General features: G+C 43.8%; 1 protein-coding gene across 1 annotated transcript in view; it reads right to left on the reverse strand.

Moving 5' to 3' along the window:
- FREM1 (FRAS1 related extracellular matrix 1) overlaps nt 1-21,272 on the reverse strand; it is a 280,084-nt gene that overhangs the window by 107,565 nt on the left and 151,247 nt on the right. The window contains exon 24 of the mRNA XM_033919036.1: nt 14,182-14,596. Within this exon, the coding sequence (XP_033774927.1) occupies nt 14,182-14,596 (415 nt within the window). The remainder of the gene's footprint in view (nt 1-14,181; nt 14,597-21,272) is intronic.

Raw genomic sequence — 21,272 nt, forward strand, 5'->3', positions numbered from 1 at the left:
TATTAAGGGAATTTTTATCAAGAAGGGGGACTAATGATCGTATCATCCTCAACTTATAAAAACAATTTTTGACCAACGCACTGATGTGTGAACAAAAGATAAGTTTGTTGTCTATAAGCACACCTAGAATTTTGATGGAGTTAGTTAGTTTGAGTGGCATATTATCAATTGAGACAGAGGCAATAAGTTGTACCCCTTCTTTCCCTGAGAAAAGCACAGTAGTAGTTTTGTTAATGCTTAAAGAAAGCATGTTGATACTTAGCCAGTCGTGAATTTTGGCTAGTTTTTGGTTGATGTTAGAAATGTCATATGGACTTGTAGGATCAATTGTGTGCAGAAGTTGGATGTCATCTGCGTAAGCATATACTGTGAACCCAATAGATTGACAAAGAGTTAAGAGAGGAGCCAAGTAGATGTTAAATAGTAGAAGAGATAAAATGGAACCTTGCGGAACACCGAAATTAGTATGATAGGGTTCAGAAAGTGAGTTTTTGAAATGCACTGTTGAAAATCTATCAGAAAAGTATGATCGAAACCATTCATGAACTTGGTCAGTTATACCGATAGATAAGAGTCGTTGAAGTAGTAGATGATGGTCAATTGTGTCAAACGCTGCTGCAAGATCTAAGGAGATAAGTAGGACAGATTTGTGTTGATCCAGGTAGTAGTGAATAGATGTAGTGAGTCCTAAAAGGGAATGCTCTGTAGAATGATTTTTACGAAATCCAGAGTGATTGGGATGCAGAGCCTGAGTTTTGTCAATGAAGTCTGACAGTTGCTGGAATACTACTTTTTCTGTTAATTTTGCTAGGAATGGAAGGTTAGCTATTGGACGATAATTTGAACTATCGTTGAGATTGATTTTTGAATCCTTGATAATCGGAAGGAGAGCAGAGTGTTTCCATTCGGTTGGGAGAGATGTCGTAGACAAACTTTTATGAATAATTTGAAGAATAAAAGGTCCAAATATAGAAAAATAACGTTTAAAGAGAAAAGGCGTAAAGGATTCAGTTTTGGAGCCTTTAAGATTTATAGAGTGAAATATATGTTCAATCTCTTTTAAGGAAGGGAGTATAAACTTAGAACATGTAGCTTTTAGTGACATATGCCTATTTAAATCTTTATCTTTTGAATCGGAGATGACACTATTCGAGGATATGTCAAAATTAGACTTGTCTGAGCAACACTGCAAGACATCCAAATTTTATTTATTTTTTTTTTGGGGGGGGGTTAAATTGCCTACTTAGACATCTTGGCCACCAGGACATCCAACCTTAGGACATCCAACTCTGTTCGCCATTTTTGACAACAAAAAGTCAGAGTTCAAAACATCCCTGCTGATCTTGTACAGGGTTTGTGTGTGAGGGATGGGGGGGGAGGGCAGTGGCAGGCATGGGGGGAATTGGTGGGAGTGGGGACTTTTCATTCTGCTGCTCTTCCTGCTGTTCAATCAGCTGAGCCACCAGGACTCGGGGAAACCTGCGGCTCAGTTGATCGGGGCAGGGAGAGCAGCCTTGACAGGAGGAAAGAGCTGTACCTAGCAATTACTCTTCTGAGCAAGCGCCAGGCCCAGTTCCTCCCTTCCTTTTCTGGCAATTCTCCGCACAAATACCATGCATATAATTTGCATGTTATTATGCTGAGAATCGCATTCCACTACAGCCACTACATTGACTCGTCGGATTTTACCGGTGAGTTTTGAGAATTTGGCCCTCAATTAGCAGTCACAGTAGAGACAAAGATAAACAGATTTCAGATTTAAAAGCTCAGAATCACATCCTAACTGAGACGAATGTGCTCTTACAGGCAAGGCTGGACCCTGACGGAGAACAAACTGATAATAAAGAGAATGGGGCATCTTTTGCTCATAAGAATATAAGAGTTGCCATAGTGGAACAGACCTAAGGTCCATCAAGCCCAGTATCCTGTTTCCAACAGTGGCCAACCCAGGTCCCAAGTACCTAGCTAGATCCATATAACAGAATTTAGAAACAGCAGCCATACTCCTCAACTTAGAACCAATGGAATTAGTTTGCTCTCCCTAGCAGAAACAACTCTTCCATGAAAACAGTTCCTAGCGAACAAAGTTGGGTTTAGCTTGGAAGGTGTCATCTTAGTCTTGTGACCTTCATGCGCTGGAGCTAGAAACTAGAGGGTACTCTAATCTCCATGCATAGAGAATCTGACTTCCCAAACTACAAAGACACATATGCCTTCTTTGCATGAATATTTCAGACCAGACATAGATTTTTGGAAGAGCATGCTCACCCAACAACCATTTGAAAATATGGGGTAGAATTAGAAGAATGCAGGTATGGAGATATTTGGATATCTATATAGTTAGGCACCCTTCTGAAGACTGTCCTTTATGTGCATTGTTACCAAGAAACTCCAGTCTATGCCCTCGGTGAAAGTGACAGGAGAGTGATGGCAAAGTACGAGACTTAGCATTAAAAAGACTGATAGGCAGAATCCTGAGAATCTAGTTAATCTGTTTAATTACTTGGCTGGCAATGCAGCCCATTTCACTCATCCGAACAGCATTACTATGGCAGCACAAACCCTCTGTGTTATTAGGTTACATGGCCATGCACCAAGACGCTCAAAGTGACATGATGAGAAACCCCAAGAGGATAACAAAAATCAAACTGGTGTCACACTGTGTTCCCTTTTCTCTCCAGCTTGGATCAGGAGCCTTAGTACTGCTACACAACAGCTGCCGCCTATGGAAATGAGATATTGCTGCAAACTTCCCTGAGCATTTACAAACAAACCATTGTGCTTTATCACCCTGATCATCCTATCTACCCATTTTCTTTCTTTTCTTTAAATCTTTCTTTATGTCTCTGTCTCAAAGTACAGATCTGCCAAGTTACCACCCAATTCCAAGAAGGAGATGGAAGGCCTATCCTAGATTTCTGAAAACCCCATTTTGATATAAGATTTATCATTCCTGTTTTTTCTCCGTTGAATTCAATGCTTTAAGTACTGCACTTTTTTGGGATTTAAATTCAAGACAATGATAGACCAGAAAGTCTCCTTGTAACTGGACAACTTGGCAACTCTTTTTTTTTTTTTAATTCTTTATTCATTTTGAAAACTTACAGCAAGCTTACAGGAATATATCATTAGCAACAACAATAACACTTGTAATTCTCATATAATTCTAAAAACATAAAAATTATATCCCGTCCCACTCATCTTCTTTCAAATATTATAATCAATAATATCATAAATATAATATAAACATATAATTTAGTGAAATTTCCAGAAAAACTCCACCCACCCCCCTTATGTGTACATATATTCATCCAAGGAAAATGATGTTTACTCATTACAATATCGTTCCAATGGCCCCCAGATCTTTATAAAATTGATCAAGTGTCCCCGCTTCCAGATTACAATGCCAGCATTTATTAGACTTAGAGCTATCTAACTTTTGTAAACGAACAGGAGTCCAAAACGCTCTATGCAGCAAAAAGAACCAAGTTTACCTCATAGATGCTGATACTGTACATCTCATTCTCCAAGACCAAATTCGTGGCCATCGAGATGCAGAAATTTGCTGCTTAATCTCATGTCTCTTAAGACCGTTTTTTGGTTTTTTATTCATATATCCAGATATTAATTTATACCACAATGCAGCTTGATGTCCCAGGAAGTCCGCTTGAAAGTATAGGAACTCTAGACTATACTGATTATTCAATGTTTTCCATTCAGGGAACCCCACCTGAATAGCCTGCTTCAGCTGCAACCATTTAAAACTTTGTGATTTATTAAGACCAAATCTATGCTGCAGCTGTGAAAATTCAAGCAGTTTACCATCTGAAATAACATCATTCAGTGTTCGAATACCTGCAATAATCCAGTTCTTCCATAAGATAGGTAAAATGCCTAGAATTGCTTTAGTATCTCTTCTAAAATCAATTGAGGAGGGTGGGGTAAATTTTCCAAATTTTTATAGGTATCATCAAGCCTATATTTTACGTCAGGGTATGTATTGGATCCTCACAGAACTCATAGATAATGCCCCGGATTGGCTGTATTTGGAGTGGCGTCTCTTTTTTCCTTTAAATCTAGTTCATGTTCCTAGTATTAAAATGCCGAGAAAGTATAAGGATAACAGAATTTTATCTGATACATGAAAAACATTGAGATACATTAGTAACTTAACACCTATTCCAATTAGTAAATCAACGAATCAGTCTTTATGGATAAACTTGGCAACTTTAAGCTATTTGTTGATGCATATCTACAGGGCCGCCATCAGGGCAGTACCACCAGTCCTGCATTCAGGGGCCCGGAGCTGACAGGGGGCCCGGGCTCCCCCAGGGTCCTAGGCCACAGTCTAGGGGGAGGGGAGGTCTGCCCCACGTGGACAGGAGAGAGCTGGACGGGGGACCCGCGGAGTTCAATACATCTCGAGCCGCGAGGCTCGTCTTCTGTTCCTGCCTGCCCTGCCGCTCACATATAGCCGATCGCAAGTGTTCCCTGATGTCAGCGCTGACGTCGGAGGGAGGGCTTAAGCAAAGCCTGGAGGGAGGGCTTAAGCAAAGCTCCGGGCAGGAAAAAGAAGACAAGCCTCGCGGCTTGAGCTTCGTTTTGCTGAGAAAGTTGCAAAGATGGGCTGGGAGGCAAACGTGGAACACAAAAGGGGGGAGGGAGTGCGTTTTGGACACAAGGCATGAACTTGGGAGAGAGGAAGGGAGGGAAAGAGATGCTGAGGTGGGGGAGAGAATGGGTTTTTGGACTCAGAAGGCATGGACTTGGGAGAGAGAAAGGGAGGGAAAGAGATACTGAGGTGGGGGAGGGAATGAGTTTTTGGACACAGAAGGCATGGACTTGGGAGAGAGGAAGGGAGGGAAAGAGATACTGAGGTGGGGGAGGGAATGAGTTTTTGGACACAGAAGGCATGGACTTGGGAGAGAGGAAGGGAGGGAAAGAGATGGTTGTGTACACGGGGAATAGAAGAAAGGAGAATTTTTGGTCATAGGGAGGGAGTGAGGTACAGAAAGTGGCATACCAGGGTGGGGGGGGGTGGTCCGCCCCACCCCGGGTTTACGTCCCAAGGGGGTGCACAGCTGGCTACCCTCCAGTGTTCTCTCTAGGCAGGCAAACTGCGGCTCTTTAGTCACTTGAGTGCCACCGCCGCCATCGGGAACAAGCCGGCGCCAAGTTCTCCCTGCTTTTCCCTGTGGGGCCGGCCAACTCTCGCCACTCGCGTCAATTCTGACGTCGTAGAGGACGTTCTGGGCCAGCCAATCGCTGTCTGGCTGGCCTAGAATGTACTCTCCGACGTTAGAATTGACGTCGGGTGGCGAGAGTTGGTCGGCCCCGCTGGGAAGAGAAGCAGGGCGAACTCGGCGCTGGCCTGTTCCCGATGGTGGCAGTGGCAGCCTATTCCCCAGTGGCGGTGGCAGCATTTTCCCAATGGTGGTGGCATAGGGGAGGGCAGGGAGAAAGAAAGAAAGGGGGGACAGGAAGCCAGAAAGAAAGAAAGGGGGCAGGGTGAAACAAAGAAAAATGGGGCACGGAAAGAGAGAGAGAGAAAGACAGACATACAGAACGAAAGAGGGTGTGGAGAGAGAAAGAAGGGGGCAGGGTGAGAGAGAGAAAAACAGACATACAGAAAGAAAGGGGGTATGGAGAGAGAGAAAAAGAAAGAAGGGGCAGGGTGAAACAAAGAAAAAGTTTGGGGAGGGAATGAGGTCTGGAGGAGAGGAAGCATACAGGAGGCTGAAAGAAGGGAAGAAATATTGGATGCACAGTCAGAAGAATAAAGTGCAACCAGAGACTGATGAAATTACCAAAGGTAGGAAAAATGGTTTTAGTTTCAATTTAGTGATCAAAATGTGTCTGCTTTGAGAATTTATATATGCTGTCTATATTTTGCACTATGGCCCCCTTTTACTAAACCGCAATAGCGTTTTTTAGCGCAGGGAGCCTATGAGCGTTGAGAACAGCGTGGGGCATTCAACGCAGCTCCCTGCGCTAGAAACCGCTATCGCGTTTTAGTAAAAAGGGAGGAGGAATATTTGTCTATTTTTGTATAGTTGTTACTGAGGTGACATTGCATAAAGTCATCTGCCTTGACCTCTTTGAAAACCTGCGGAATATAAATGATAATTAACATTTTCTCTGCGTACAGCGTGCTTTGTGTTTTTAAAATTTTATTGTTGGTAGATCATTTTGACTTGGCCACAAAGGTAAGGGGGAGGGAGGGAGGGGAACTGCTGAAAGACATCTAATAATCCTTGAAGGCTTGACTGTGCAGGGAATTTAATCATGTTTTGTTATGTGACTGGCATTATTTAGACTTTAATTTCTATGAATGAATAGAATGAAAATGATATAAATTACTTGCTTGTTTTTATGTGCGTGTGCTGAAGGAAAGTGGAGAGAGAGTGCGCTGAGGACGATGAAGGGAAATGGGGAAGAGAGAATGGGGAGAAGACGCTGATTTATAAATTGACAATTGTACAGAATATTGTTTCTTTTTTATATTCATCCATAGCTGCATGTTAATGATGTGCTCATATGCACTTATTTATCATCATAACATATACATCATCATTAACATGCAGCTGTGGATGTGTAAGGACAGGCTGAGGAGGATGGATGGGAAGGAAGGAAGGTGCACATATCAACATATCGTAAATTTTTAACATGCATGATGCAGCTATAGGCAAGCAGAGGAGGATGGGATCATACGGATGTGTATGTTCAGATATGCGCTTAGATGTGTAGTTTTTTCTGATATATTTATTAAGCTTACAGTATTTATAAAAACACATTTAATACTTGTTACAAAAAATATTGTGCAATTGTGATGTACTTCTGGCCTACAAAGGTCAAAAGAAATCCTTAACTGAGATTTTACATTCAAAAGTGAATTATAGCTACTAGCACTATTATTTATTAGTTATTTATTATGCAGATGTTTGTTAGTTTGTTATTAGTTCAGTATTAGACATATGTTAGTTTAGAATAGATAGGTATAGATTAGTTTAGTTTAGGTTAGGTTAGGGCCCTGCTGAAAGAGTCTACCTTGACGTGGTTGCAGGCTTACAAATCTTTTGGTCAAAGAGTGCGGCGACAGAGAAAAGTATGTGTGTATTCGGCCCATGGAAGAAGGGGGGGACAGGGGGGGGGAAAGGGTGCGTGGGGGGCCCAATAGGATTGATCAGTAAGGGGCCCAGAAATTTCTGATGGCGGCCCTGCATATCTATGAATTGCTCCCTTGGATTTTGTTTCAAATTTACCTGCGATGATAGTGAAGGATGATATTGAGGATTCCTTAGGTTGCACTTTCTAAGTTGTTTTGAATTATTGTAAAATGTTACTTATGTGTTATTTTTATGTATGTTATTTTTGAAACCGCTGAGACTTCAGGCGGCATACAAATTTTTTAAATAAATAAATAGAAAGTAACCCCCTAGACCAGGGGTGCCCACACTTTTTTGGCTTGTGAGCTACTTTTAAAATGACCAAGTTAAAATGATTTACCAACAATAAAATTTTTAAAAAACACAAAGCAGAGAAAATGTTAATTATCATTTATATTCGGGGTTTTTTTCAAAGAGGTCAAGGCAGATGACTTTAAAATATGCAATGTCACCTCAGTAACAACTATACAAAAATAGACAAATATACCCCTCCCTTTTTACTAAACCATGATTGTGGTTTTTAGCGCAGGGAGCTGTGCTGAATGCCCTGCACTGCTCTTGACGCTCATAAGCTCCTTGCGCTAAAATCCGCTACTGCGGTTTATTAAAAGGGGGCCATAGTGCAAAATATAGACAGCAGATATAAATTCTCAAAATGTTTTGATCACTAAATTGAAAATAAAATCATTTTTCCTTCCTTTGTTGTCTGGTGATTTCATGAGTCTCTGGTTACATTTTCTTCTTCTGACTGTGTATCCAATATTTATTCCCTTCTTTCTGCCTCCTGCATGCTTTGTCTCCTCCAGACCTCATTCCATTCCCCAACCAACATCTCTATCCTTCTATGAGTCCAACTTTTTCTTCCTCTCTCTCTGCCCCTCCCCTTTCTTTCTGTCTGTCTCCCTGCCTCTTTCTTTCTTTCTTTTTCTCTCTGTCTGTCTTTCTGTCTCCCTGCCCCTTTCTTACTTTCTTTCTCTTTCTGTCTTTCTGTCTCCCTGCCCCTTCTTACTTTCTCTCTCTGTATTTCTTTCTATCTCCCTGCCTCCCTTTCTTTCTGCCTCCCTGCCTGTCTCCCCGTTCTACCTCCTTGTCTTTCTGTCTCCCTGTCTGTCTCCCTGGTCTGCCTCTCTGCCTTTCTATCTCCCTTTTTTTTCTCCCCAAGCCACTGCCGGGGCTGTCATCTGAGAACAGGCCCCCAAGCCACCACCGATTTCTGGGAACACCGCCAACTTCTGGGACCCCCAAGCCACCGCAGATACCGCAATTGCTGAGTTCTTTGTTTTCCGACGCTGCAACAGGCCAGCAGCCTTCTCCCTAACATCAATTCTGATGTTGGAGAGGAAGTTCTGGGCCAGCCAGGCAGCGATTGGCTGGCCCGGAACTTCCTCTCTGATGTCAGAATTTACATCAGGGAGAATGCTTCTGCAGGGAGAGTTTTGGGCGGCAGTGGGGGACGTCAGGGAGAAGAAGGCTGATCGGTCAGGTGCATCGCGAAGGCAATGCAAGTATATCACGGAGCCCAGGATGGGCTCTGCGATCGACTCATATTGCCTTTGAGATCTCCCGGTCGATCGCGATCGACGTATTGGGCACCCCTACCCTAGACGTTTTTGCTGTTTTTGTCAGTAACCAATTGGAATTTCAGTGTCAAACTTTAAAGCTTTATCTGTTGTTACTATCTATGTTGATGCGCCAAGTGGAGTGAGATTATTTTAAAACACAGTGAAATTACAGACTTTTTAGCATGACTACTCAGCAATTTTCACACATTCAAAAATGTTTGCAGTTTCATTTTAATTTATTTCATATACCGCAAATATTAACAGAAAAAAGTTAAAACTAAGCGGTTTAAAATAAAACTACCATTATTTGGTAAAAAGAAAAAGATAGCTTTCTATTAATAACATCAAATGACAGAGACTTTTGTTTGGGGAGCAATATTGGAGGCCTGCGCTCCACCGAAAGCCACAAACAATTCCTAAACTGAAGAAAGCACTGCAGGTGATCTGGGACAGCCTGCTACAGGGACTGATCAACAAGGTTGTTAAGAACTTCTCAAAGCAACTAAAGGCCTGAGTTAAAATTGGGGGTGGACAGTTTGAACATTTGTAGTGATTGCAAAATTCTGAAGCCCAATAGGAAAGAAACATAGAAAAATGATGGCAGATAAAGGCCAAATGGCCCATTCAGTCTGTCCATCCACAGTAACCATTATCTCTTCCTTTCTCCAAGACAGTGTTTCTCAACTTCTTCAAGCCAAGTACCTCCAGTTCCCTCCCCTCCCCTCCCCTCTCCTCCCTCCTCTGACCTTCGATGGTACTTCCCCTCACACAGCAGCAATGAGGTGAGTCTACTGCTGCCAGCCTGCCCTGGAAACCGCCTCTCTGCAGTGACTTCCTGTTCCCACATGGGTGGGTCCTGCAGGGAGATGGCTTCCGGGGCAGGCCTGTGGCAGTAGGCTTACCTCGTTGATGCAGCCAGCTGCCCAAAGATTAAATTACAGTGGCCAGGCCCAGGGAGAAGATAGGTGGGGGAGTCAGGAGAGCTGTTTAGACCTAGACAGACTCCCCCATTTTTAAAACACCATTCGGGCACCCAGACAGTCCTCTAAAAAGAGGACATGTCCTGGTTTTCCCAGACATCTGGTAACCCTAACTGAAAGCAGAGAAACAGAACTCTGCATGTCTTCCTGTACAATGCAAAATAAAGCCGACATATGTAAATTCACAGCATCAACATAATTTAGTCATTAAACTGAAAATAAAATCATTTTTCCTGTCTTTGTAGTCTGGTGAGTTTATTATTCCAATCATCTTGTTCCCAATCTCTGGTTCTGCTTTCCTCTGTGCTCTTAACTTTGTTTCTAGGGCCTCCTTTCCATTTAACAGCATAAGAATAGCATTACTGGGTCAGTCCAACAGTCCTTCAAGCCTAGTAGCCCGTTCTCACGATGGCCAATCCAGGTCACTAGTATCTGGCCAAAACCCAAAGAGTTAGGGTTACCAGATTTCCCGGATCAAAAATCCGGACCCATAGCCCCGCCCCCAGACCCAACTTGTTCCACCCAGCCCTGCCTGAGTCACACCCCGTTCCGCCCCCCCCCCAGCCTTGCCCCCATCCCCGCCCCCTCAACATGTTCGCTTGTCAAGAGGGCATTTGCGCATGTGCTGGTGTGATGTGATGATGTCACACATATGCACGTGATGTCACCGCATTGCATCTGCGCATGTGCAGATGCCATCCCGACATCACATTTGGTTGGAAGCTTTTCAAAATCCGGACGTCAGGTAATCCTACAAAGAGTAGCGTTAAATATGGTAATTCTGTGCTACCGATCCAGGGCAAGCAGTAGCTTCCCCCTGTCTTTCTCAATAACAGACTATAGACTTTTCCTCCAGGAAATTATCCAAACCTTTCTTAAAACCAGCTATGTTATCCGCTCTGCGTTCCAGAGCTTAACTATTCTCTGAGTTAAAAAATGTTTCCTCTTATTGGTTTTAAAAGTATTTCCCTGTAACTTCATCAAGTCTTTGTAATTTTTGATGGAGTGAAAAATCAATCCACTTGTACCTGTTCTACTCAAGTCAGGATTTTGTTTCTTTTCTCTCCTCCTGCCCTATGTCTGTTTGATACTGATTTTTCATGTTTAGCTTGCTTCAATTTCTCTGCCTTCTTCTCAGATCTATCTTGTTTTCCCTCTTCTTTTCCCTTCATGTGCAGCCTGTCTTTTCGTCTCTTCCCTTAACTATATGTGCAGTCCATGTCCCCTTTTCCCTTCCCTTTATGTGTAGCCCGCGGTGTCTCCTCTTTCCTTCATGTACAGCAAAAAGAAGTCATGTCAGAAGAAAGGACCCCAGGGCTGGCCAGAAGAAGGCCTGTTCTAATACCTGCCAGCAACTGCAAAGTTTGAAGAATTGTGGCCAGAGAGGAAAGAGACCTGAGTGGTGGGAGGAGGAAGACTGAGCGACGTCTGTGATCAGGAGGGGATTCCTGGACTCCCTGCGGCACACATGGAGAGCTGCTTTGTAGAATAGTGTGCAGCCAGATGAGTGAACAAATTTTAATGAGTGCCTATTAATATGAATTATTGGTTGTTGGCACCCAATTATTGATAGTTAAAAGCTCATTAACCAATTCATTTGCACATACAGTACATCTTGGCAGCGCACCCAAATGTTTGGTGCTATATATAGAATCTAGGGGCTAGTGCATAAATGCAAGAGGGCATTCAAAGGAGAGAGGCATGAGCATGCCATAGGTATGGCAAACATTTACATAAACTGCTTAAGGAATATTGTGAGTAATGCACTTAAATGCCTTATTTAGGTGCACCTATTTACACAGGTCACAAATGTGGCATAAATGTATGTTAAGGGTGGACCAAGAACTTTCCTGCATACAAGTGTAGAATATAAAGCACTCTTATTGGCAAAGCACCAACAGATAAAAAGACCCAACACGGGGCCTTGTTTCAGCAGATAACCGCCTGCTTCAGGGTCTCTGTTGAATGTGTTATTATGTCAAAAGATCTCAAAGAGCAGAATCTCCATCCAACAATATCCACAGCTTACTAAAGAGAAAAGCAAGAAAAACAAACTGTCAGTCTCATAGCCAGTGCTGCAATATGCACCAAAAGACCCCTGAAGCAGGTGGTTATCCACTGAAACACAGCCCTGTGCCGGGTTTTTTTTAAATCTGTGCTTTATATTCTACACTTGTGTGCAAGTATGTTCTTGGCCCATCCCTACTTCTGTGGCTTTGCTACATAGGTAAGGTTACCATATTTAACGCTGGACAAACTTGGACGCATGACCCCACCCTGTTCCACCCCAGCCCCAACCTGTTCTGCCTCCAGCCCCGCCCCATTCTGCCTCTAGCCACACCCTGTTTTGCCTCTAACCCCACCCTGTTCTGCCTCCAACCCTGCCCCATTCCACCTCCAGTCCCACCCCCAAGAACCTCGGGTTTTTTTCTCATCCACCAGGCTGCATCTGGAGGACCTCCAGCATGCACTGATACATATGATATCATCTGCAAATGCTTGCTGAAGGCCCTCCAGAAGTGGCCGGAGCTTGGGCCTTTCCAAAACTCAGACAAACTGCCCATCCCTGCAAATCATCTGATCCTATCCGCACAAGCCTTAGATAGTTTTATACTAAACTTATTTTATTAAAGTATAAAAAGAAACAATATTCTATACAATTGTCATTTTATAAATCAGAGTTCTGGCTGCTAAACTAGAGGAAGGGATCTTCAGCTGGCAAGGCTTTGTTTATAAACGTTTATCAGCACAGCTACATACTACTTTATCCTAAAGCAAAAAAAAAGAAAAGAAATAATTTGTCTGGTTTCTGCTTTCCTTATCTTCTTGTCATTCTCTTCCTTCCATCCATTGTCTGCCTTCTCTATGCCTCTTCCATATGGCATCTGCTCTCCTTTCCATCTCTGTTTTCTTCCCTTCCATCTCTCACTCCCTCCCCCAGGTGGTTTTTTTAGCATCTCTCTCTTCCTTTTCTCCCTTCAGATCTGGTATCTGTCTCCTCTTCCTCCCTCAATGCTCTGCTATCTCTCTCTCCTCTTCCTTTCCCTTCCTTTTCTTTTCTGCTCTTCCTTCTCAATTTGTTTTCTACCTCTTGTCTACTTTCTTACATTGCAGTCCTCAATTTCCATTTCATTGTGTTTACCTACAGTTTGCCACCTCTTTCCCTCACCCCTTCCAGTATCCCACTAACTCTATCCTCTTCCCCAATTCAGCATGTGCCCTTTTTTCTTTATTCCCTCCTTCCATCCAGTAAGTGCTCTCTATCTCTTTTCCACTTTCTTCCAATGTCTGTTCCTCTCTCTCTCCCCTTCCCATCCAGTGTCTGCTCCCCTTTCTATTCTCCCCACTTCCTTCTAGCATCTGCTCCCTCTCTCACTACTTCCCTTCAGCGTCTGTTCCCCTCTTGCACCCTTCCCCACTTCCATCCAGCATCTGTTCCCCTCTTTCTCCCTTCTCCACTTCCATCCAGCATCTGCTCCACCCTCTCTCTCTCCATGTCCCTTCCACGCCTGCTCCCCTCTCTCTCCCCTCCTCACTTCCCTTCAGCATCAAGTTTTATTAAAATTTGATGAATCGCTTAATCTTAATACAAAGCGATGAACAGGTCTAAAACCACGTAATACATCTCTGAATACGGGGAGACAACATCATTAACATAGACCAGTTACTAGACATAAACAAACCCAAAAGGGAAATGGGGGAAGAAATACAATATGTGACAGTAAATGAGATAAATATGGAAAAAATGATAGGGAAGGAAATAATGTCACCTAAATATCTGGCTGAGATTAAAATGGCAATGAAATTCTATAAAAGTTAGCAGTTAAAAGCATCTTTAAAAAGAAAGCATTTCAACTTCCCCTCTCCCCTCCCCCCTCTCCACTTCCCTTCAGCACCACTCAACCTCTTCCCCTCGCAGGCACTTTTCAGAGATTACTCTTTCTGATGTATCTGGACCTGGTAACCGTTCTCACAAGTCCAGTGCGACTGCCCCAAAACTTCTCCTCTGACACACCTTTCTGTTTCTGCCTGGGCAACTCGCATCAGAGGAGAAGCTTTGGGGCAGATGCACTGGACTTGTGAGAATGGTTACCATATCCGGACACCTCAGAAGGAGAAAACTCGGAAATGCACCCGGGAAGAGATTCCCAGATGTTTCTTTTCTTGCTGTCGGCGATTGAGAGGGAGGGAGTATCAGGATCGCGAGGAGGGCTGCTGACCAGGAGGGGTGGGAAGTGAAGCTACACATCAGATAATTTATTGCAGGGACAAGGCCATTCACCGCTCCATGGGGTGGTGAATGGCCTTGTCCTCATACCCATTGCAACTAGGTTTTTTTCTTCCCCATTCCTGCGGGTTACCCATGGCTAGCCGCAGGTAACTGTCACCATATCATTCTCTACGGCAGATTCCAGTGCTTTTATTACTTGCCCTGGAACATTCTTAGATTGTTTAGTAGAAAAGCAAACTTACCTGAATGGTGAACACCACTGGCTCCACCGGCTCTTGTCCATCCACAGTGAAGCCTTGGTTACTGCAGTCCGTAGCAGTAAAAGTGAAGCTGTCAATCTGGACATCCCCGCCTCCATGTTTGTAGGCTATATCCATGCTGTCCACATCTTGTTGGGTGAAGCTATGCTGAAGGAGAATGGATCCTCTCCTGTACAACTGGCCATGCTGTGGGACCTGGACTAGGAGGAAAGTGAGGTTCTGAGATGGAGTGTCTGGGTCGGAAAGCTGCAGAACATCAGGAGAGATGAGCGCCATGGCGCCTTCCAGCAACCGCAGCCCCCTGTTCCTGGACACATCCGGTAAGGCTTGATCGGTGCTCTCCAGAGTGATTTCAAAGGTTCCATGTTTGCTCCGCAGACCATTGCTGACAAAGAATCTAGCAAAGAGAGGCAAGGCAGCCTTCAGCAAGTGTTCTGGTTTCCCATCTACAGAAATGAAATAACACACACCTTTACTCAAGGGTTCTTCATGGTGTGGCTCTCAAGCACAGGTCAAGAGCTGATTTTCCTGAGGTATTGGTCTGTCTCGAATAAACTAAAATCGTGGTATCAGTGTTATCAAGTGAGCAGAAAACTGCAGAGCTGACAACTTACTCAGTTTTGGTCAGTCCTGGTTTTGAGCTTACCTCCCAAAGTGGAACAGTATTTGAAGTCCCTGATTCTACCCACTAAATTCAGTGCTATTAGGGTTACCAGACATCTGGATTTCCATGGACATGTCCTCCTTTTGAGGCACTTTGTCCGGGTTTTGAAAAGCTTCCAACAAATCGCCCTCCTGCCCGTCGAGAGCAGGTAGCAGGGGGGGGCGGGGTTAGGGTGGGATTGAGGCCAGACTGGGTGGAACTAGGTGGGCCTGGGGGTGGGTCCAAATTTTCCATTTGGAAAATCTGGTAACCTAAGGGCTATAGATCCCATAAAGTAGTATTTCCCAAATCAGAAAGAAAGAGATTTGCCTACAATGGAGGCAGTGTATGCAAATTAATCTCATAGAAACATAGAAGCATGACGGTAGATAAAGGCCAAATGGCCCATTTACCCAGCCTGCTCATCCGCGGCATCTACTATCTCCTCCTCTCCCTAAGAGATCCCACGTGCTTGTTTCATGCTTTCTTGAATTCAGACATAGTTGTTGTCTCTACCACCTCTACCAGGACACTATACTATGCATCTACCACCCTTTCTGTAAAAAAAAGTATTTTCTTAGATTACTCCTAAGCTTATTACATTTTAACTTAATCCCATGCCCTCTAACTCTGAAGTTTCCTTTCAACTGAAAGAGACTCTCCTCATGTGTATTTATGCCACATAGGTATTAAACATCTCTATCATATCTCCCACATTTTCTCCAGAGTTATACATATTGAGATCTCTGAGTCTGTCCTCGTATGCCTTATGACATACACCACTGACTATTTTAGTAACCTTCCTCTGGATATTAAAAGTGAATATCTTAAAAACCTGACTGGCAATGGGGCAGGAGCAACTTGGGAAACACTGAAATAAGGTTGTTAGAAATCCAGGACTGGCTCAAAATTATCATGTGGAACTGGGCATCTTGGTAGCTCTAAAACTCATTGTATTGCAATTATCAAGCACTAAACACTTCTAAAAGCTATATTGGTCTTATAGAAAATTGGAATTCTTATAGGCTTATACGAAAGAAAATTGGAATTCTTATAGGCTATGAAACCTATTTTCTAGCCCCCTATATATAAAAAGAAATCTTATCATAACCCTCTTGATGGGGCACCCTACCCAAAATGCATATCCCCCTACCATAACTCTCTCAATAGGGGACCCTCCCCTAATCATACTCCCACCCAATTATAACTCCCTCAATGGGCCATCCCTATTCACTTGAGCAGTAGCCCCTCAAATAGTAGGCATCCCCATGGCTTGGCTCTTCCCGTCCCCTTTAACCCCCTGAGACTTACCTGCAGATATTCATGGTGATCCAGGCTGGTGGGACAGGAGTGATCCTCCACTGTTACCATACTAGCTGAGCTCATAAGAACATAAGCAGTGCCTCTGCTGGGTCAGACCAGAGGTCCATCATGCCCAGCAGTCCGCTCACGCGGTGGCCCATCAGGTCCATAACCTGTATAGTAATCCTCTATCTATACCCTTCTATCCCCTTTTCCTTCAGGAAATCATCTAATCCCTTCTTGAACCCCAATACCGTAATCTGTCCTATTACACCCTCTGGAAGCGCATTCCAGGTGTCCACCACCCTTTGGATGAAGAAGAACTTCCTAGCATTGGTTCTGAATCTGTCCCCTCTTAATTTTTCCGAATGCCCGCTCGTTCTTGTAGTTTTCGAAAGTTTGAAGAATCTGTCCCTCTCCACTTTCTCTATGCCCTTCATGATCTTGTAAGTCTCTATCATGTCCCCTCTAAGTCTCCGCTTTTCCAGGGAAAAGAGCCCCAATTTCTTTAATCTTTCACCATATGAAAGGTTTTCCATACCTTTTATCAATCGTGTCGCTCTTTTCTGGATCCTCTCAAGTATCGCCATATCCTTCTTAAGGTACGGCGACCAATACTGGACGCAGTACTCCAGATGCGCAATACATCAGCAGGATAACTTCTTTCGATCTGGTTGTAATACCTTTCTTGATAATACCTAGCATTCTATTCGCCTTCTTAGAGGCCGCTGCGCACTGTACCGATGGCTTCATTGTCTTGTCCACTATTACCCCGAAGTCCTTTTCTAGGGTACTTTCACCCATTACCAGCCCTCCCATCGTATAACTTCGGGTTTCTGTTTCCTACATTTCTCTACATTAAACTTCAACTGCCATCTCGTCGCCAACTCTTCTAGTTTGTTCAGGTCCCTTTGTAAATCCTCACAGTCCTCTTTAGTCCCAACTCCACTAAATAGTTTGGTGTTGTCTACGAATTTTATTACTTCGCACTTCATCTCTGTTTCTAGATCATTTATAAATACATTGAACAGCAGCGGTCCGAGTACCGACCCCTGCGGAACACCACTCGTAACCCTCCTCCAGTCAGAGTAGTGGCCCTTTACTCCTACCCTTTGCTTCCTATCCGCCAACCAATTTTTGATCCACTAGTGATCATTGGCACAATTTAGAAATGGGTCCAGCCATTACAGAAGTGGAGGGGTATTGTTCCTGTCTTGCCACACTGGACCACTAGGGATATTCCCAGGTAAGTCCCAGGGAAGTCAGGAAGGAGGTCCAGGCCATGGGGATGACTATTGTTGACGGGTGCTGCTTGCTGGAAGTGTTATGATGGGGGGGCTATGTATTTTTGAGGAGGTGGCAGCCCATCAGCAGGATTATGATTGGAGGGTATGCTTTTGAGGGGTCAAGACATATCAACTAATTTGGGGATGGAACAGAAGGAGGGATTTGCCTGATGGGAATAATAGGAAAAGGGAAGAGTTGGGGGGAGGGGGGACTGGGAGGCAGTATGCTCGATGCCCAAAAATTAGATGACTGGCACAATAATAGTTGGAAGATATATGCGATGAAGGAGCTTGCCACATTGCACAAGATAGATATGGGATGGTTTATGGAGATGTGACAGCTAATGCAGAGAGCCACAGATGATTTCATAACAAAAGACCATGAAGTAAATATTCAGCTGGCAGTGCTCAGTGTTTTGCTGACTGCCTCTGGTTTTATTCCCAGATATTCAATGCCAGGCCATGTCCAAGCTTTAGCATTGAATATCTGGTTCATGTGGTACCAGCTAATACATAGCCATTTACAGTGGCGTAATAAGGGGGGTGGGGCGACCGCCCCGGGCACAGTCTTCCTAAGGGTGCAGCACCCCTCCTCCTCTCTGACCACCCCCGCTCCTCTCCTTGCTGTGCACATGTGCCCCTTTCCTTCCCCTGTACCTTCTTTTCTTCCCCCAGACACTAGGTTGCTGCCCGTGTCGGCATTGGCGCTCTCTCTGATGTCACTTCCGGAACCCACCCCTAGGAAATGACATAAAAGGGCGAGCAGACACTGACGCAGGCATGCGGCTCACACCGGATAAGTTTAAAAGGTATGGGGAAGGAGAAGGGGGTGCGGTGGGGGGTGGGAAGAAGGCGGGGAGGGGCACTACCGCCCCGGGCGCCACTCACCCTTACTACGCCACTGGTCATTTAAGTTGATAGTCAGTACTTAACCTGCCACTTTGCTGCATAAAGATAGGACTATGTTCCATGTGGTTGCATTGGCTTGATAAATGCTATCAGCACTTAACTGGCCAAGTGCTGACTTTGCCCTTGGAACACCCCCAAAATAGCCAGTTTTTATGTAGGTGCTAATTTTTAGCGATGGTAACCAGTTAAGCGCCATTAAAAATTAGCATATAACCCTGAATAAATAATTTAACTGATCAGCAGGCAGCAGACATTTCTGGCCAGTTAAATTGTTTTGAATAGCGACCAGAGTATAAACATCTGCATGTTAAAAAGACCTATTTGAACAGAAAAACAAACTTTTTCTCCCCCACAAACATTATTCACCTCATAAGCTCTAAAGACAATAGCACAGCAGTTAATAAATCCCAATAAATAAGAATATGAAAAATATTCTGCCTTGGGAGTCACTGAATCAGCCCATCTGACAGGGAGGATGATAATCAAAATGATTTAAGCGGGCTGGAAAAACTCTTCTGCCCGCTTAAATCGCTTCCTACCACCTAAGTGGGGATATTTAGCAGCACTTAACCAGAGAGTATCGGTGAACATCCTCTCAGACTGCCCAACTAAAAAGTGGGCAGATTAAGGGTGGCGCTGGGGATGGCAATGGAGAGGAGTCCCCTGGTTTTGCGGTGTTGGCAATATTCAGTGCCGGCACCTACATAGCTAAGTGGACTAATTTAGGAAAGCTCAAAAGCTTAGCTAAGTGAATGCAGGCATCGAATATCGGGTCAGCACCTATATATGTTCCCCTTGCCGTTCCCCCAGCCTGTGACAACTCCCCAAGAAGACCCTCCCCCGCACCCGCAATGTCTAGGTAGCCCCCCTCCCTCCCCCTGAGCCTAAGGTTAGCCTCTCTCACTGATGTCAAGAAGCATGAACCATCTTCTGCAAGAAAAATAATCTTTGCTGCCTGCTGCCTGCCAGATGCATTCTGGGTATGTTTACAAGAACTATGTGTTTCTAGTCAAGGACATCCTACTATGGATACCGGATCAGCTCCTGAGAAATCTGGAGAAGGTAGGAGCTGCTATGATCTGTATGTTTCTGTTCTTATCTACCGAGGCGCCTTTCAAGGCCTGTGCAAGAACATACACAGAAAGGCTATTGATTCAGGTTCTATTTCTGGATTGGTCCTAAAGGGGTCATCTGACAAGAAGAAATGTGTCTAATAATTATTAGTCTATGCTGGGATGTAAGGAAGCTTGGATCCACGTGTAGGTTTCTCTACACACCACTAAAATAATTAAGAACTGATAATTACCTCTTGATTGGCTCTTGGCTGAGACTGAAGAACACAGAACTGCCTTTTTAAACAGATCTGGTTTCTATCGCATAAAGAACTTTGGCAGATATATCTTACAGTTTGCTCCAGTGACAAACTGCCTTATCTGACTCTAAGGAATTTTCTCATCTGCTCCGCTGGGGAAAACGAACAAATTCCATCTCCCTGATCGAAGGAGGCATAACCTTAAAGGCATGAGAAAAGGAATTTTCTGCTTTATCAGCTGGGCTAAAAATTCTATTGGTTTCGGGAGAGGAGAGTTAAGTTACCTTTGTGATAAGCTATTTTAGATTGCTGCTATAATCAGGACTTATTATTATAAGGAATTACCTAGTGTGTAAGAATTAGTTGTATTTAGAAACTATTGTGTGATAATTATGTACTAAGATATATGTATGTATTCAGATATATTGTGTACAAATAATTAGTTATTATTTACTGCTGACTTGTGAATTATATTTTTATATCTATAATAAAATATTTCATATAGCTCTGGTCTCTGTCTTAGTATAAACTGGCAAAATACTGAACCCGTGGATGTATTTATGGTGTATCTTAGATACGAGATGTGCATGTGACTTATTTAGGTAGCACTAATTAGTTATACCCATAAATCTGCCTACAGTCTCTGGTGGTCCAGCGGGGTTTGGTGGGGACAGGAGCATAGCTCCCTCACTCCTGCCCCTTGTGGCATCTCCTCAAAATGGCTGCTGTGAACTCTGCTGGATCAGCTAGACAATGGGGGGGGAGGCTTTCTGGGGACTTTGTCATGGGCTGGGGGAGGACAAAGGGGGCATGGTCAGAAGTGGGGTATCAGGAGTTGGTGTTTTAAATTCTATTAAAAAAAAAAAAAAGAAGTTATGTAGACCTAGTCTGACATTCAGCTGGAGCTGCATATTTCTTATGTGGCCCTGGCTAAATATTGGTCAGGAAAATCCCTGGCCCAGCACTGAATATCAGGAAGTAATGTAGCGGATGGCAGTGATGACCAGCATTAAAAAAAAAGGCTGACTGCTGCCGGCTGAGTATCGGGGGTGGGGGGGGGGGGGTTGGGCCCAAGACATGTGCCTAGTTTGCCGCTGCCTTATTTCTGCCCTTCCTGGATGCATTAAGAGAATTCTTGGAAACTTTTAGGAAGGCTTGATACAAAGTTTTAGTGGGGGATTCTCAACTGAGAACTATAAGAAGAGAGAACAGACATGAGAAACCGTAGCCTGAAAAATATTTAAAACATGTCGCAGTACACTAATAATAATAATTCCACCAAAATAATCACATTTTGATTAGGATTTTGAAGTGGTTTCTGTAATTTCCTGATAAGCAATCTTTGTGAACTGCAAACCTTGATTATTCAGAGAGTCTATCTGTATAGATCAGGGATGGGCAACTCCGATCCTCAAGGGCCAGAATCCAGTCGGGTTTTCCCCAATGAATATGTATGAGATCTATTTGCATGCACTGCTTTCAATGCATATTCATTGGGGAAATCCTGAAAACCCGACTGGATTCCGGCCCTCGATAACCGGAGTTGCCCACCCCTGGTATAGACTGTGGTACCAAGACAGACTTCACTGTAAGCTACTTTGTCTGACTTCAGCTTCATCCT

The sequence above is a fragment of the Geotrypetes seraphini genome, chromosome 1 (assembly GCF_902459505.1).
Source record: "Geotrypetes seraphini chromosome 1, aGeoSer1.1, whole genome shotgun sequence".
In the NCBI taxonomy this organism is placed as follows: Eukaryota; Metazoa; Chordata; class Amphibia; order Gymnophiona; family Dermophiidae; genus Geotrypetes; species Geotrypetes seraphini.